The sequence below is a fragment of the Sodiomyces alcalophilus genome (genome assembly GCF_042370955.1).
Source record: "Sodiomyces alcalophilus JCM 7366 unplaced genomic scaffold ACRALscaffold_1, whole genome shotgun sequence".
In the NCBI taxonomy this organism is placed as follows: domain Eukaryota; kingdom Fungi; phylum Ascomycota; class Sordariomycetes; order Glomerellales; family Plectosphaerellaceae; genus Sodiomyces; species Sodiomyces alcalophilus.
Window position 1 is genome coordinate 8,705,819 of NW_027263532.1, and position 17,358 is coordinate 8,723,176.

The 17,358-nt window shown below is 41.1% G+C and overlaps 1 protein-coding gene across 1 annotated transcript; it reads right to left on the reverse strand.

The window, feature by feature from the left end:
- Window positions 1-8,502: 8,502 nt before the first annotated feature.
- ACRALDRAFT_2016250 (uncharacterized protein) lies at window positions 8,503-17,261 on the reverse strand (the record flags this gene model as incomplete). Its single annotated transcript, XM_071019836.1, has 6 exons — window positions 8,503-8,583; window positions 8,653-8,660; window positions 16,600-16,645; window positions 16,681-16,711; window positions 17,070-17,090; window positions 17,209-17,261. The coding sequence occupies 6 exons, from the start codon at window positions 17,259-17,261 to the stop codon at window positions 8,503-8,505; spliced, it is 240 nt and encodes a 79-aa protein (XP_070880242.1).
- Window positions 17,262-17,358: the final 97 nt, after the last annotated feature.

A 17,358-nucleotide genomic window follows, 5' to 3' on the forward strand; every position in this document is an offset into this window, starting at 1 on the left:
GCGGCGTTAGGTATTAGTTAAACGACCCTACCTTATTTATATTTATCCGTTAAGTCTCGGGGGGTATCCTGCTCCTAGCGGGAGAGCGTATTAGCTATATAGTTCTTAATACCTCGCTGGTACTCTAGCACGAAGTTAAACTAGGCGAGTTCTCCTGCCTAGCGGCTTTATTATTCTATTAATACTTATTTCGTTATAAAGTACTTAAGGGCCTTATAATCCGATAAGATCGTAAAATATTCGTAGCTAGTTAGCTCCGCCTACTAAGCGAGGATATAGCTTATAATTACTAGTATCTCTTTATCGTGGATAGGGTAATTATACTCGGCGGGTATAAGTTTACGTAAATAGTATACGACCACGCACCTACGCCCTAAGCGGTCCACTTAGGTTAAGACTCTACCTAGCGCGTAGCCCGAATAATCGGTCTCTAGGATCGTATCACGATCGGGATCCTAGAGTTATAGAACGGGTTCTATCTAGAAGAGTCGTTTAAGCTCCCGAAAGGCCGTATCCTCTTTTAAGCCCCACCTAAAGAGTCGGTCCTTCTTTATTAAGGCTATAAGCGGGGCGGAGATACTAGCGAAGTCGCGTATAAATATCCGGTAGTAATTAGCGAACCCTAGGAAACTCTGCACTCCCTTAACGGATAAAGGGGCTTCTTATTCCGCGATAGCCTTTAGCTTATCCGGGTTACACGAAACTCCTTTACCCGCTATTATAATAAACCCTAAATACTTTATAGACTTTACGCTAAACTTATACTTAGTGGGGTCTAGGTTAAGGCCGGCGTCCATAAGTTTACGCAGGACTAGCCTTACCTTCGCTTTATATTCCTTATAAGAACCACTAGAGTAGATTAGGATATCGTTAATATACGCGGTTATAAAGTCGTCTAGGAACTCTTAGAGGGTCTAGTTAATATAATACTAGAAGGTCGCGGGGGCGCCGCTAAGTCCGAAGGGGTATATAAGCTACTTAAAGAGACCGAACCTTATTTATAATACGGTTTTATTTTCGTAACCGGGAGCTATACGGATCTTATAAAAGGCTGCTACTATATCTAGCTTAGTAAACCACTTAGCCTTAGCTAAGTTACGAAGGGTCTTAGTAATTAGGGGGAGGGGGTAACGATCTCGCTTTAGGTTAATCTTATAATCGACTCCTGGACGGTAAGGCGGTAATTAGTTAGCCTTATTAGGCGTAAAGAGGTCGCCGAATTCTCGTAAGATATTCGCGGGGATATAGTCGCGGGGGTCTATAGGTTCTTTCTTACGGAGAGCCTTATCGATATCTTATATACTAACGGCGCGGAGAGAGGCGTTAAATTCGTCCCTCTTTTTCCCTTTTAGTCCTCTTCTTATTCGTTATACTATGGCTACGAATACGGACCCCGAGACTAATCTTACCTCGCGGATAGCTTATATATTAGCCGGTTCCTTTTCTCCTACTAATTATAGGTTAATATCGGCGACTCTATAGTATAACCTATAATTCTTCGCGTAGTACGTGATATCGTTATATTCTATCTATGGTTTCCCTAGGAACACGTCCTGGTTTAATCCTTCTACTATATAGGTAAATACTCGCTATATATAGCCGCTAATCTTAAGTTCGAACGCGGCGATTCCGGCGCTAGTGGCTGGCTTAGACGTATCCGAGAATCCTTTTAGTAGTCGTTTCCTTTTATCGACTAACGGTAACTAGAGTCTTCGGGTAAAATATTTGTTTATAGTAGTATAGTAGTTATAACCCGTATCTATAAGAGTATATATATATCTTTTATTTACTCGCGTTAATATTAAGGCTAAGTCGCCGCTAGCTAGGTGTTTAAACGCTTCCTACTCCTGCCGCAGTACGGCAATCGGCTTTAATACCCGCTTTTATGTTAGAGCTACTCTTTTTCCGACTCCTTATCGTCTAAATTATCTAAACTCGTAACGATATCGCTATCCTTAGCCTGTACCTTCGCTACGCGGGCGCCCTTAGTCTTTAAGCCTTTAACTCTATTCTTATAGTTTATACGGATATATCCCTTTTTCCTATACCCCTAGCCCTCCCGGTTATCGCGAGGTCGGTTTATAGTTATATCGGGTCGGACCTAATTAATCCCTTTTATCGCGATATCCCCGTCGGTATCGGTCTTTTTATTCCGGCCCCGGGTTCGGTTTAGTATATAGGTATTCCGGCTAGTTAGGTATAGGCCTTCTAGCTTCTAGGCGATACTTTAGACCTTAGTAACCTAGCTAGGGTAATCGTAGGGTAACTTCGTAGTAACTAGGGCGCTATATAGCTTCTAATTTAGGGCTCCCTCGAGGAAGGTGATCTTCGCTAAGTCTACCTACTCGCTACCGCCCGCTTAGGCGATCTGTTTCTCGAATTTCGGTAAGAACTATATAAAGGTTTATTCCTTACGCTATCTAAGGGAATATAGCGCGAAGGCGGCGCGAGGCTATTTATTCTAATCCTTATATATACGGTCTAGGTAGGTAAGGAACGACTCTGGGTTATAGGTACCTCCCGGCCCCCCGGTAGCATAGAAGGCTAACACCACTTACTAAGCACTCCCCTCTAGGTATAAGTTAATATAATACTATATTTCGGCGCGGTTATTAAATAAGTGTTTATTTAGTAGTAGTTTATTATATATCTGCTACGACTAGGTAGCGTACTCTATTCGCCTTCTATTAAACTTCGCGGGGTATAGTAGGGGCTTAGTATATAACGGGTATAGTTCCTAATATAGCTCCTATAGGACTTTGATTTAGGGAGGGGGAGTAAAGGTCGCTAGGGTAGGGGGGCCTATTACCGACTCTACGGGTATATTCGTAAGGGCTCCTTTTAAGGGAGGCGCGAGGTTAAGAGTAGGTTACTACTAGGCCTAGGTATTCGTGAGACTATTCGTAAGTTATTAAAGTAGCTCTTGTTATTAAGCTATCTATTCTTATAAGGGACTAAGCGTCGTATTAATAGCTTCGGTGATCCTTTTATCCGTCTACTTAGCTAGCTTAGCGGGGTTCGTAGGACTACCGCCGCCTAACGGCGCGTTCGTATCTAAGTCTATGCTAACGTAGCGCGTGGGGTTCGCTGAATTCTAGTTATATAAGCGGCTAGTTATAGGTTAATCGCACTAAGTAAGGCCGAGTAATTATATTAGCTAGAATTAAGGAAGAAAGAAGGAAAGTGTAAAAGGGGCGCAGGATTTACTAGGTTTATACGAGTTGCCCGTGAGGGCGCGGCGTGGCCCGAGCGTGGGAGCTCGTGCGCGGATTAGCGGTTCCGGCTATAAGCCGGAACTATATCAAATAGGGTCAACCTATAACATTCCGTCGAACTTCTTTTCTAGCTCTTCTAGATACTCCGGTAAGATCTCCTCTAGCTTATTTATATAAAGACGTCCCTATATATCTATTACTCCCACCTATTCCCTAAAGCTCATAAACTTTTCCTTAGACAGGGCCTTCGTTAATCTATTAGCGATTATATCGGCGCTTATAACGTAGCTAACTTTAATCCTCCTATACTATTACGCCTCTCGTAACTAGTAGTTATATATATCTATATACCGTAATCGCGTATTTAATTAAGCGATCTCCGCCGTTAATAGGCGTATCGTTTAGCTATTATTATATCGTATCTTTATTATAGATCGTCGAATATTATACTTATCGCCTCTAATAGCCTTTTTATGAATATCCCTTCCTTTGTACCTTATACCAGCGAGAGCAGCTCCGCCTCTATTATTAATATTATTACCGTTACTTACTTATTAGCCCGCTAGGCTACTATGCCTTTAAATAAGCGTATTATAAATACCTAGCTACTCTTTCGATTAATTAAATTATCCGTAAAGGACGCGTCGGTGAATACCTTAATAGAGTCGTTACCACCTAATTCTAAGGTATAGGTTTATATAGCTAGCAGATATCGGATTAAATAGTTAGCTGCTTCGTGATACTAATAGCTTAGATTTACGTTAAATCTATAGAGTTATGATACTATAAAGGCGATATCGGGGCGTGTAATTACTATAGCGTATAGAACTAATCCTATCTTTCGTTAATAGCTTTTAATAGTAGTGGACTTCCTAGCGTACGGTAGTAGCTCTGCCGGCTTTATAGGCCTTATAGGTTTATAGTAGATACCGTTAATAATAGATATCCTACCTTTATAATATAATCGCGTTATAATAGCTATATCCTCCTTAAGGGACGGTCCCGAATAACCTTAATCCTAAGGAACCACTATAGTGGCTGCCCGCCTTATAGGGCGTAGTGCTTTCGTAGGCTTATAATAGCCTATTCTATCTCTTCCCTAAAGTCTTCCTTAAAGCTAATCACGATATCGTCTATATAGAAGAACAGGATTAGCCCACGGCGTATAAAGCAGCAGGGCTCTTACGGCACTATCTTAAACCCGTCTCCTTTTAGCACCTCTATAATATACTTTTACTATAGCAATAAAGACTCCCGTAGCCCGTATAACGCCTTCTTTAGTAATAATAATTAACCCGGCACCGCGGTCCCGGGCAGGAACCGTATATATATATCGTAGGGCAGTAGGGCGTACATAAACGTATTAATAACATCGTCCTATATTAAGGATAGATCGAAGCGGGCGGCGATCGCTATTAACGATCTAAAGGAGCGACCGGTAAGCATAGCTATATATATATCTTCTAATAAGTCCTAACACTATTAATCTCCGCGGACCACTAATCTAGCCTTATACTTCTATAGAAAGCCGTGCTTATTAAACTTATAGGTTATCACCTATATATAGCTAAGCACTTAATACCCCTTCGCTCTATCCTTCGGCACTATAATCTATAAGCCTATCTCTTTATCACTTTTTAGGTAATCCCGTTAAGCTTATCGGAATAGGATTTCGTATAGGTAGTTTTTAAGGTCTTATTAATTTCTCGGAGAGGCTAGCAGTTATATACGGTGTATCTTATAGTAAGGTCTCTTAAGTGCCTTTTTGATTTTTAACTTTATTAGCGGCTTGCTATTTAGATTACAGACTAATAGGGCATATCTTCCTATGTTAAAAGCAGAGATCTAGACTCGGTTACTGCTATAGCTTCGAAATTTAGCTCCCCCTTGCTCTATAGGCATATAGCCCGTAAAAGCAGCCGCCGTAAGCCCTGCCTAAGGAGGGGTTTCTAGTGGAGTTAGAAGGTGACTGTCTAGGCGTTAGTAATTAATCGCGGCCGTGGAAGAGTCTTTTTCTAGCGCCGGCCTCGCAGGCTCTATAAGCTCCTCCTACTATTCCGGCCTCTCGGGCGCTATAAACGGTTCTACCCTCCGAGCCTCGAGGCCGGCAGGCGCAGCCCTTAGGAGAGGTTCGTTAACCTCGCTACCCGACTAAAGAATAGGCTCGAAGTATACTGTTATATATATATTAGGCGATAAAGCTGCCTTATCTTACGGCTCGCCTTATTTAATTATATATATTTCTGGTAGGCAGATCTAATTAATAATTTCTACTAGCTCTTCTTCCGTTAATTAACGTAAATCGTCCTTTAGGGCTTCGAGCCTGCTATTAAAATACTCTTATTCGTTAAAGATAACGTTACGTGTACGGACGATCCCGTTCCTCCTAAGGCCAGGAACCTAAATATAATAAATATTAATAGAGTCGTATCCCACGAGGTAGCTGATATAGGCCCGCGGCGCTAGTCGATTTTAGAGCTTTCTAGACCTCGTTAAAGCTGCTCTGGTTATAAGTAAAGCTTTATAGCTAAAGGCCCGAAGGTAACCTAGCTACGGTTTACGTTAATAAAGGACCTTAAACGGGGTCTTCTAGCCTAGGCGTTATTTTAGCGTTCTATTTTATACGTAAGCGGTAGTAGGAACGACTTTAACCCACAGGAAATCAGGTAATCGGGAGTAGATTCGCATAGCTCATGCCTTTAACATAATAACGGCTCTAGATCTTTCGACACCACTATTCTAAGCGGGGGTCTCTGCTAAAAAGGACTTTAATTAGATACTAAATCCCTTAGCTAAGCCCTATATTTCGAGCGATTATATCAGTTCGTTATTACACTTAAAGACCCGTACCTGCCGGTTAAATTAACTCTAAACCTATCGGATATATTAGTTTATAACTATATGGATATCGGAGGCCCTCTTTAACGTTATAACATAACAGGCCACGAATCCGCTATATGTATCCGTAAAGAATATAATCCGTATATAGCTATCGGCTATTAGTTAGAACTCCGTGAAATCGATTACCTACCTCTCGCCGGTATAGCTTAGAGCTATACGGGTCCGCCGGCTAATCTAACGACTTATCTTTAATTAGACGTAGATGTTATACTCCACGTTTACTAGCCCCTTTAGTTTAATGCCCTATAACTGCTCTTCTAGTTACTTAATTATATCGGGGCCGGCGTGCCCTAGCCAAAGGTGCTATAGGTTACCGTCGGCTTAGCTAGCTGCCCTCTTAATCGGTTTTCGGATTAGTAGACTCGAGGCTAGAAGAGTAGCTAGGGCGTTAGTGACTAGAAAGAGCTTTATAACGGTTTAATCGTAGTGGACACTTAGCTTATAAAGGATTAATCGATTATAGCGGCGTATATAATCGTTCGGCGGCTCCTAGTCCTACTAGTAGCCGTTCTAACGCATCTTCTTATTAGAGACTAGGTTATAGATAAAATCTTTATAATAGGCTACGTCTTTTAACCGGAACTTTATCAGGCCGGCCATTCCTTTTATTATAATAATAACGTCTCTATATCCATAGATCGGCACCGTTATAGTGCCGGCGATTATAACGTTACCAGGGCGGGCCGGTCTATAATCCGTAAATCTGCTTCTATTATATAAAATATAGGAGGTGGCACCTAAGTCTAATATAGCGGACTACTGTAAAGGATATACGGCGGCTAAGAGGGCGGCCGCCGGGGCTTCTAGCCGGCGTGGCTCGTAATAGACGGTGTTTAACGCCTTACCTTACTCTTTATAGAATGTATTTATAAGCTTTTCTAGCTTCGTGGTCTCCTTAATTTTAAAGGAGACCTTATTATTATTATCGGTTACTTTACCGCCGCTACTAACTTTATTATTGTTATCGGTTACTTTATAGTCGGTGACGGCAGCTCTTATAGCCGTACGGAGTCACGCCTCCTTAAGGACTTTATTATCGTTATCGCCGTTACCGCCGCCGCTACCGGCTTTATTATTATTATCGGTGGCTTTAATATTACTACTAACTTCGTGGCCGGTAACAGCGGTCCTCTTCTTTTTATTTCGGGACGTAATCTTCTCTATAGCGCCTTATAGGTCCTAGTCTATCCTAAGGGACTTCTCCACGAGCCTCCTAATAGAGTCGTTAGCTTAAAAGCCCTCCGGCGCTAACTCTAGGAATAGTATCTAGTAGCCCTATAGATCGTGGCCGCGCTAGTAGTACGCGGGGTACTTATCCTTATAAAAGAGGGATTATCGGCGCTTAGAGCGTATACGGTTAGTTGACTTGCCTTTAGGGTAGGTATTATAGCCCCGCTAGGCTCCGGTCCAGTTAGCCCTCCTAGTCTATTACGGCCCTTTATTATCGTTACCTTCGCCTAGGTTTAGGGCCGGGAAGGCTATAGTTCTATGGCTTCGAGTAGGCGGTATATTAAGTTATTCCGCCGCTTTCTTTCCTTCCGCAATAAGGGTTATCGCCGATACTATTTTAAGGTCTAGCGTTACTTCCTTTATATCTATCTAGTTACCTAGGGCAGGTCGTATAGCGTTAAAGAAATCGTTAATCTAAATCTCCTAGGGCTCGTTATATATCACGACGTTATAATAGTCCTAAAGCCGGTCCTACTAATCGTCTAGCCAGGCGCCCACCTTCCGGGGGTTAATAGGCGGCTTATTCTTATATAGATTATAGTTCTTTTAGGAGTCTTTTATACGGGTTACGATATATAGTGCGGCGTCGGCTTATACTACTACGTAGATCTTTTCCGGGGTTATACCCTTTATCAGGGCCTTCCGTCTTTTCGCTACGATAAACTCTTCCACCCACTTAAGCATACCGTTAATACCCTTCTAATGGGTCTTATAGTCTTTACGACCTTCTTTATATCGTCGGTAGTCTTTAGTATAGGCGACCTTACCTATAACCGTTAGCTCGGAGATATTAATAGGCTACCCGTTAACGTTAGCGATAAAGGCGTAGGAAGTAAATTCGGGATAGGTAGCTCGCTATGGCCTAGGGGCTGGATCGTTAGGGCGTAGTAAGTCCCAGACTCCGTTACTACGGGCCCTGACTTTATAAAGGCGTTTCTATAGCTCCTAGGCTTCGTCGCTTATATAGATAATCGTATTTAAGGTTATAGTTATAGCTATAGGCAGCTCGGCGTAAATAGCTTTAATAGGTTATCGAGTAAATAAGACTCGTAATTATTAGAAACAGCGTATAGCTTAATTGCGTAAAATAAGCTATTAATCTATTAACTTAATTAACTCTGTGGAAAGCACTAATCGTAGTGCTAAATTCCTGTCCTTATTCCTGCGGCAGATCCACTCCTACTTTCGGGCCGGGAACAACCCGCTCCGGACCTGCTTTGGGCCAGCCTGTGCGACACTATTTGCAAGCGTTCCAAACCTAATTAGGAAGGTTACGCGAGCCCGCGTCGTAGTCTGTATACGCCACGATCTTGGCTATAGATGTCCTGTACAGATATATCACGATAAGGTTTTCTCTCCGTAGCTTATTACGAATATCCGTTACTGTAAATTCACTGCTTATTTTAACCTCCTTGCCTAAAGCTCTAGTTAAGAAGAATACACGCTATCGTGATAGAAAAGGTAGTGGAAAAGCAGGTGGAAAAAGAGGTAGGAAAAGAGGTAGGAAAAGTAGGTACAAAAAGAAGGTAGAAAAAGCAGGTGGAAAATTTTTTAAGGCAGGATATTCCGCCTATACCACTTGGATATTCCGACTATAGTTCCCGTGGATGCACTTTTCCGACTAATTAACTTTTACATCCTAGACCACACACACACACACATACAAAAAGTTACGATCGCCAATTCAACTCATTAAGCCATCCTATTATGACGCGTAACCTTAATCTGCTTCAATTAATAACGCGATTACGCTTCTACTACCTATTTTATTACCTTAGAACAACAATAATAATAATAAGAATAATAAGGTGATATCCGTGGGCGTGGGCGTGGGCGTGGAAGAGGTCGTGGAAAAGGTCGTGGAAGAGGTCGTGGAGCTGTTATTACTAGCGGAGATCGCGGAGCTATTTCTTCTACGATCGGCTTTAATCGAACGCTTATCCGTTAATTATAGCAGCAGTAATAATAATAACAGGAGTAGTAGCAGGAGTAGGCTGGATATATAAGGATAAATAACGGGGAACTGGATTCTATCAAGACGCCCTAATTAGTGGTAAATAGCTACCAAATAGAATCGCTATTCTTAATCGAGCAGTCAAAAAAAATCATTTTAGTTACTACCTTTAATTCATCTAAGCGATTAAATTAATTAAAAGCGTTAAAAGGCGTTAAAAGGCGCTAGAGTGGTTTACGACTATAGCTATGTCTGTTATTACGAAATAGGAAGAAAGTGGGCCTATATCAGAACTATAGTCGGAATATCCAAATAGTATAGTCGGAATATCCTGCCTTAAATTTTTATAGACACGTAGTGGTGATTACGTAACCTATATAATAGATAAGACCTTATCTGGGCGATAGATTAGACCTTATCTATATAATAAATAAGACCTTATCTATATAATAGATAAGACCTTATCTATGTAATAGATAAGATAAGATTATATAGATAAGGTTACGTAACCACTACTATGTGTTACCTTAAAAAAAATTTATCTCCTTTTTCCACCTCTTTTTCCACTTCTTTTCGACCTCCTTTTTCTACCTCGAGGATATAATACATTTTGGGGTACTTTGACATAATAGAAAACAGGTCAGAACAGCTACGATTTTATAGCGTAGGGCATTAAGTATAAATCACAGTGATTAACGGCTGTCTTACGTATACAAAACGTCTATCGTGATATAATATATCTATACAGTATATCTACACCTAAGATCCTGGCGTATACAAACTACTGCGTGGGCTCGCGTAACCTTCCTAATTAGGTTTGGGACGCTTGCAAATAGTAGACATGCCGCTTATAAATACTGGTACTCCTTAATAATATAATATAATATCGTCCTTACCCTCGTTTGCCCTTGTCCTTGTTCTCTTTTTAAGACAGCTCGGGGGTCGGATAGTTATTTAGCTAGTATTTTTGCTATTCGAACCTGGTGTTAACTGGCGATTAGAATCTGATCCAGGATATTAATATACGAATACGTTATACATTATACTTTTATAGGTGCTGTTAGTAAAGGTATATTCGATAAACCTTTTTGAATTTCCTAAAAGGGTAAACCGCGATAGTACCTTTAACATAATAAAACAGGGGTTAAATAGTAATAAGCGGTGCCTTGGACTTAATAGGCAGGTTAGGTGACCTATAGGAAAGCGGGGTACTATAACTTAAGCAATTACGCCTGCCGTGGCCGTAGGCAGAAGACTTAGAAAATACAATATCTTTACGAGGCATGAATTCAGTCCTTATAGACTAGGCTGGGTAGGTATAGTACCCAGTTTCTTAGTAGTTGCCTAGTCAGGTTCGAGGTAACCTTAGGGAGTACCACTATTTATAGCCGCCCTGTCTAGTATTTACAACCCTCTCTATCCTATTTGAGAAGGTTACGCGAGCCCGCGCAGTAGTCTATATACGCCACTATCTTAGCTATATATATCGCGTACCGGTATATACCCCGGATCACGATAAAATTTTTATAGTGTTAAGACTGCCGCTATTTACTATAACTTATCTCGAATACTCTATACTATAAAATCACTGCTATTTTTCGATTATTTTTATTTATCTTTAAGTATCTCAGAATACACGATATCCTTTTCCTGCCCTAGGCCTATTGTCCCGGCTATTACTAATCACGATAAGCTCCTTATAGCCGTAAAGGCGTATTATCGTTAGTATAGCTTTAGTATTGTAAAGTCGGGTAACAGGAAGCGTGCCACCGGTAAGCTCTTCTATATCCGACTCGTCTATAACCGCGGCGGCGTATAGAGGCTATCTAAAGCTACTAAAAGAGCTACTAAAATAACTAAAATCGGATACCCTTAGGCTACTATTATAATACTGATTAGGGAGACGTGGGAATTCGTTATCGCGGATAAGGATTTCTATAACCACCCTCCCCTCGCGTCGGACATAGCAGCTACGTCGGTAATAGCGAGGCTAGATTCATAACAGGCTACTAAAGCAGTAAGGGTTAAGATAATAATCAAGTAATTATCGGGTATATATAAGCTCTCTGCCCCGTAAATTACTAGGCAAATATAGTAAAGATTTAGGGAGAATCTCCTTTACAGCCTCTTAATCAACATATAGGATATCCGTAACTATTAAGGGTAGCTATAGCGGGAGAAGTACGGACCTTTATCGTTAATGCAGTATTTCCTCGAGAAGCTATAGATAGGGGTGTTAGGCGAATACCACGTTTATTAGCACTTTAACCGCGATACGAATTATATCGATATAATCTTTTAGACCTATCGAGACTATATTGAGTAATAGAAAAAGAATCCGGAGTTATTACTTATGGATTCCACCTATTCTGTTAGTAAATACCGGCCACGAACTCTAAGATTATTTACGATTAACTAACCTTTACTTAGGTAAATCGTTTTCATATACCTCTTTTCGAGGTTATAGGCATAGCCGTAGACTATAGCTCTTATAACTACTACTTTACCCTAGTATCCAGGGAAAATTAAGAGGCTTTTAGATAAGTCTATAAAAGGATAAAGGCGATCTTCGTAATTAAGGCTATCCAGTTTCTAAGTTCTATTATAACTAATTTCGATAAAGCTCTTAAAAATACGTTAAGTGTTATTTTCCCTGCTATTAACTAATAGATCTGTACATAGTATATTATAAAGAACGTTAATCTTTATACTAAGAAAACATAGGACGGCCCTCTTAAGGGAAGCAGCCTTTTCCCGCCCGGTAAGTTAAGTCTATAATCTCTTTTTTAGTGTTTTAGATTACTATATATAAATAGATTAATTATATATATATATATAGGGTAGGGCAGTGGGTCTATAAAAATTATTCTTATAATAGTATTAGCTATCTTATCGCTTACCCTACCTAAATCGGGTTTAGTATATAAAAATCTTTTACTAACCGAATAATAGCCATATATAATCCTTTTAACGATAAATATGATACTAGTGCCCGCGAAAAGGATAAGAGTAACGATATCGTCGCCTTATAACTCGCCGGTAATCCGGAAATCGCCGCCTTAATTATTAACGAAATCGGAGATAGTAATTATACTAGGGCACTACGAGATTCGCGTGTTTCTGTATTGGCGTAGTCTAATTAGCCGATAGTTAACGGGTTCCTAGCTTTATAGAGGTCCTGTGTTTATACACTAACAGAGGATTTATTTAATAAGTACTAGGGCTTATTAAAGCGGCAGTTTAGCCAGAAACAGTTCGGTACGTTACTATTACCCTCTACTACCACTATTATTACTAACCTTACTACAGCTCTTATTAATTATCTTAAACAGACCTACCTCCCGTATCGCGATTAGTTCTATAACTACATAGTAAAGTATTTTCGTAACTACGGTATCAGAGCAATAAGCCGTATAGAGTCCGCCCACGCAGAGCTTAAGACGTATCTTCGAAATCGTCTAATCAACCTCGATAAGCTCTTTTCGTAAGTCTAATAGATAATAGCTAAAAAGAGCAAGCGACTAAGGATTAGCCTGGCAGAGGCGGGTATAAAGCACGCACTGATATATATAAATCGACCCGTTATCTCTAGCCTCGTCTTCGAGGTTATATTTAAGGCGCTAGAGCTTATTTAGTAATAGTATCTGATTATAGAGGAAGCCTTTAGGACTTATTAGCCTCTTCCTGATTATACAGGGACCTTTTAGGCGTAGTACGGACTACTATACCGCTATACTATATTACGCTGCCTAGAGGTAGTAGGCGTACTAGAATATACTTAAGTTAATCCGTACTAGTGGGTTAATTAGAGCCTAGTATATTTACCTGCTCCTTTTATATTATCTTATTTCTAACCGTTTACCACCTATTTTAGCTTGAAATACGATAGATACGTGAAAGGACCCGAATCCTTAATCCTCTTCCCGTCCAATCAACTCGGAATTAATTAAGGGAGCTGCCTAATACTCCTAGCGAGCCGCGACGGCCGCAGCGATCGCGCACTGCCGGCACTTAAAGGAGTTAAGCGCCTAGGGCTTAAGGCCCTAGGGCTCGGATGTGAGAGGCATAAAGAGGTCTTGTTAATTCGTGTCACGAGGCTCTAGGCTTCCTACTAGTGCTTAGTACCAGATTATCGCGTAAGCCATAGAGGCCTCTCGTGAAGAGGTTCTAGAGGCTTACGTATTAACTACTAGGTGGCTTCGTGTTCAGGGAAGCCTTATCGTGTATTTAGAATACGAGAGCTAGCTTAGAGTATATAGAGGGGGTGGTAGCCTTTTTAGTAAGGCTACCTTATTTACGAAGGTCCCTTAGTTACTCTAAGAGGAGATTATATAACTAATACCTTCCTGTTAAGTGGCACCCAGAGGTCTATAAGTAGAGACCTCTATGCCTATATCTTCTTAAAGGAACTTAACGAACAATCTCAGCATAATACCCCCTCCCTTAGTCTACTAGTAGGCCTCCTTATTCTTCTTATGATAGCTTCCTTTACTCCTTACTTAAATCCTATGATATCGGAGTGGCCGCTTATTATCGTAGCATAAGAGGGATTAACTAAGGCCGCAGCGTAGGAGGATTAATCCGGTCTAGGTAGCTATAGTAGCTGCTATAAAGACTACCCGCGCATTATTTACTACGCTTAGGGCCGAGATAGTTTTAGCACTTACTAATAGGCATCGCTATATACCTTAAAGGCAGCCGCCTAGCTAAATATAGTGGCTAGAGTCTTAGCAGGTATATCAGTCTACTTAATAGCAGGTATTCTAAGCATATATAAATATACCGCCTTCGAATTAATAGGCGGCCGGGAGTAAGTATTAGGTTACGCCGTAGCCATAGCGGCAGCGGCAGGTAATATAGCGTAATTAGTAGCCTTAGTTGTTATGGGTTGACCCCACTTATACATAGATCCGGCAGAAGCCGGAATAACTAACTAGCGCGCGAGTCCCACGCTCGGACCACGCTCTGCCCTCACGGCGGACTCGCATATACTTAGCAGATTCTGCACCCACCTTCCTATACCTTTTCTCTTCCTCTCCTTTAACTCTAGCTAATATAATTATTCGGCCTTACTTAGTGCGATTACCGTATAACTAGCCGCTTATATAGCTAGAATTCAGTAAACCCTACGCGCTATGTTAGTATAGACTTAGATATAAACACGCTATTAGGCGGCGGCGGTCCCACGAACCCCGCTAAGCTAGCCGAGTAGATAGATAGAAGGATCACCGAAGCTATTAATACGACGCTCGGTCCCTTATAAGAATAGATAGCTTAATAATAAGAGCTGCTTTAATAACTTACGAACGGTCTCGCGAACGCCTAGGTCCCGTAGTAACCTACTCTAACCTCGCGCCTCCCTTAAAGGGAGCCCTTATAAATACACCCGCGGAGTTAGTAGCGGGCCCTCTAACCCTAGTAACCTTTACTCCCCCTCCCTAAATCGAAGTCCTATAGGAGCTATATCAGGAACCACGTCCGCTATATACTAAGCCCCTACTATACCCTACAAAGTTTAGTAAAAAGCGAATAGAGTACGCCACCTAGTTATAGCAGATATATAATAAGCTACTATTAGATAAACACTTATTTAATAACCTAGCTAAAATATAGTATTATATTAACTTATACCTAAAGGGGAGTGCTTAGTAAATAATATCGGCCTTTTACGCCGCTAAAAGGCCGGGAGGTACCCGCGACCCAGAGTCGTTCCTTACCTACCTGGACCGTATATATAAGGACCAGAACGAATAGCCTCGCGCCGCCTTTATGCTATATTCCCTTAGATAGCGCGAGGAATAAACCTTTATATAGTTTCTACTAAAATTTAAGAAATAGATCGCCTAAGTAAGCGGTAGCGAGTAGGTAGACTTAATAAAGATCACCTTCCTCGAGGGAGCCCTAAGCCAGAAGCTATATAGCGCCCTAGTTATCGCGAAGTTACCCTATAATTATCTAAGCTAGATTACTAAGGTCTAAAGTATCGCCTAGAAGCTAGAAGGCCTACGCCTAACTAGCCGGAATACCTATATACCGAACGGAACCTAGGGCCGATATAAAAAGACTAACGCTAATAAAGACGTTATAATAGGAGGGATTAATTAGGTCTAGCCCGATATAACCATGGACCGACCTCGTAATAACTAAGAGTGCTAAGGGTATAGGAAAAAGGGATATATCCGTATAAACTATAAGTCCTAGGATAAGGGCTTAAAAGCTAAGGGCGCCCGTATAGCGAAGGTTTAGGCTAAGGATAGCGATATCGCCGCGAGCTCGGATAATTCGGATAATAAAGAGTCGGAAAAAGAATAGCTTTAACACGAAAATAGGCGTTAAAGCTAATGGCCGCCCTATAATAAGAGTAGGAGGCGTTTAAATACCTAGCTAGCAGCGACTTAGCCTTAATATTAACGCGAGTAAATAAAAGATATATATATACTCTTATAGATATAGGTTATAACTGCTACGCTACTATAAATAAACGCTTTACCTAAAGACTCTAGTTACTATTAGTCGATAAAAGGAAATAACTATTAAAAGGATTCTCGGATATATCCGAGCCGGCTATTAGCGCCGGGATCGCTATGTTTAAGCTAGAGATTAGCGGCTATATATAACGAGTCTTCGCCTATATAGTAAAAGGACTAAATTAGGATATATTCCTAGGGAAGCCGTGGCTAAAATATAACGACGTTACGTATTACACGAAGAACTATAGGTTATATCATAGAGTCGCCGATATTAACCTATAACTAGTAGGCGAGGAAGAACCAGCTAATATATAAGCTATCCACGAGGCTAGGCTAATCTCGGGATCGGTATTTACGGCTATAATATAACGGATAAAAAGGGGGTTAAAAGGAAAAGAAAAAGACGAGTTTAACGCCTTAATCCGTGCCGTTAATATATGGGATATTAATAAGGCCCTCCGTAAAAAGGAACTAATAGACCCTCGGGACTATATCTCTACGAATATACTATAAGAGTTCGGCGACGTCTTTACGCCCGATAAGGCTAATAACTTACCCCCATACTAACTAGGCGTCGACCACGAAATCACCCTAAAACGAGGTCCTGATAGACTTAAGCCGACCCTGCTATAGGGGCCCCTTTACGGTATATCTAGAGAAGAGTTACTAGTACTCCGGAAGACGCTTAACGACCTAATAGATAAGGGATTTATATAAGCTACTAGCTTAGCGGCGGCTATACTAGTCCTGTTTATAAAAAAGCCGGGGGCGGGTTACGCTTTTATTACAGAGGCAGGATATTCCGACTATACCACTTGGATATTCCGACTGTAATTCCGGTGGGCCCACTTTTCCGACCAATCAACTTTTACGTCCTAGACCCTACACACACACACAAAGTTACGATCACCAATTCAACCCATACACGCAACCTCAATATGCTTCAATCAACAACGCGATTACGCTTCTACTACCTATTCCTTGCCTTAGAATAACAACGTCGACAATAACAACAACAATAACAACAAGGCGATATCCGTGGGCGTGGGCGTGGGCGTGGGCGTGGAAGAGGTCGTGGAAGAAAGAGGTCGTGGAGCTGTTCTTACTAGCGGAGGTCGCGGAGCTATTTCTTCTACGATTGGCTTTAATCGAACGCTTATCCGTTAATTACAGCAGCAGCAATAATAACAACAATAACAACAACAACAGGAGCAGCAGCAGGAGTAGGCTGGATATATAAGGATAAATAACGGGGAGCTGGATTCTGTAAAGAGGCTCTATTTGGTGGTAAATAGATACGAAATGGAATTGCTGTTCTTACTCAAGCAGCCAAAATCATTTCAGTTACTAAGCGATCAAATTGATCCAAAGCGTTAAAAGGCGTTAGAGTGTGGTTTGCGACCGTAACTATGTCGGTTATTCCGAAATAGGAAGAAACTGGGCCCATATCAGAACTACAGTCGGAATATCCAAATAGTACAGTCGGAACATCCTGCCTCTTATTATAACTATAAAGCCTTAAACGCGATTACCTAGTAAGATCGCTACCCCCTCCCCCTAATCACTAAGACCCTATATAACCTAGCTA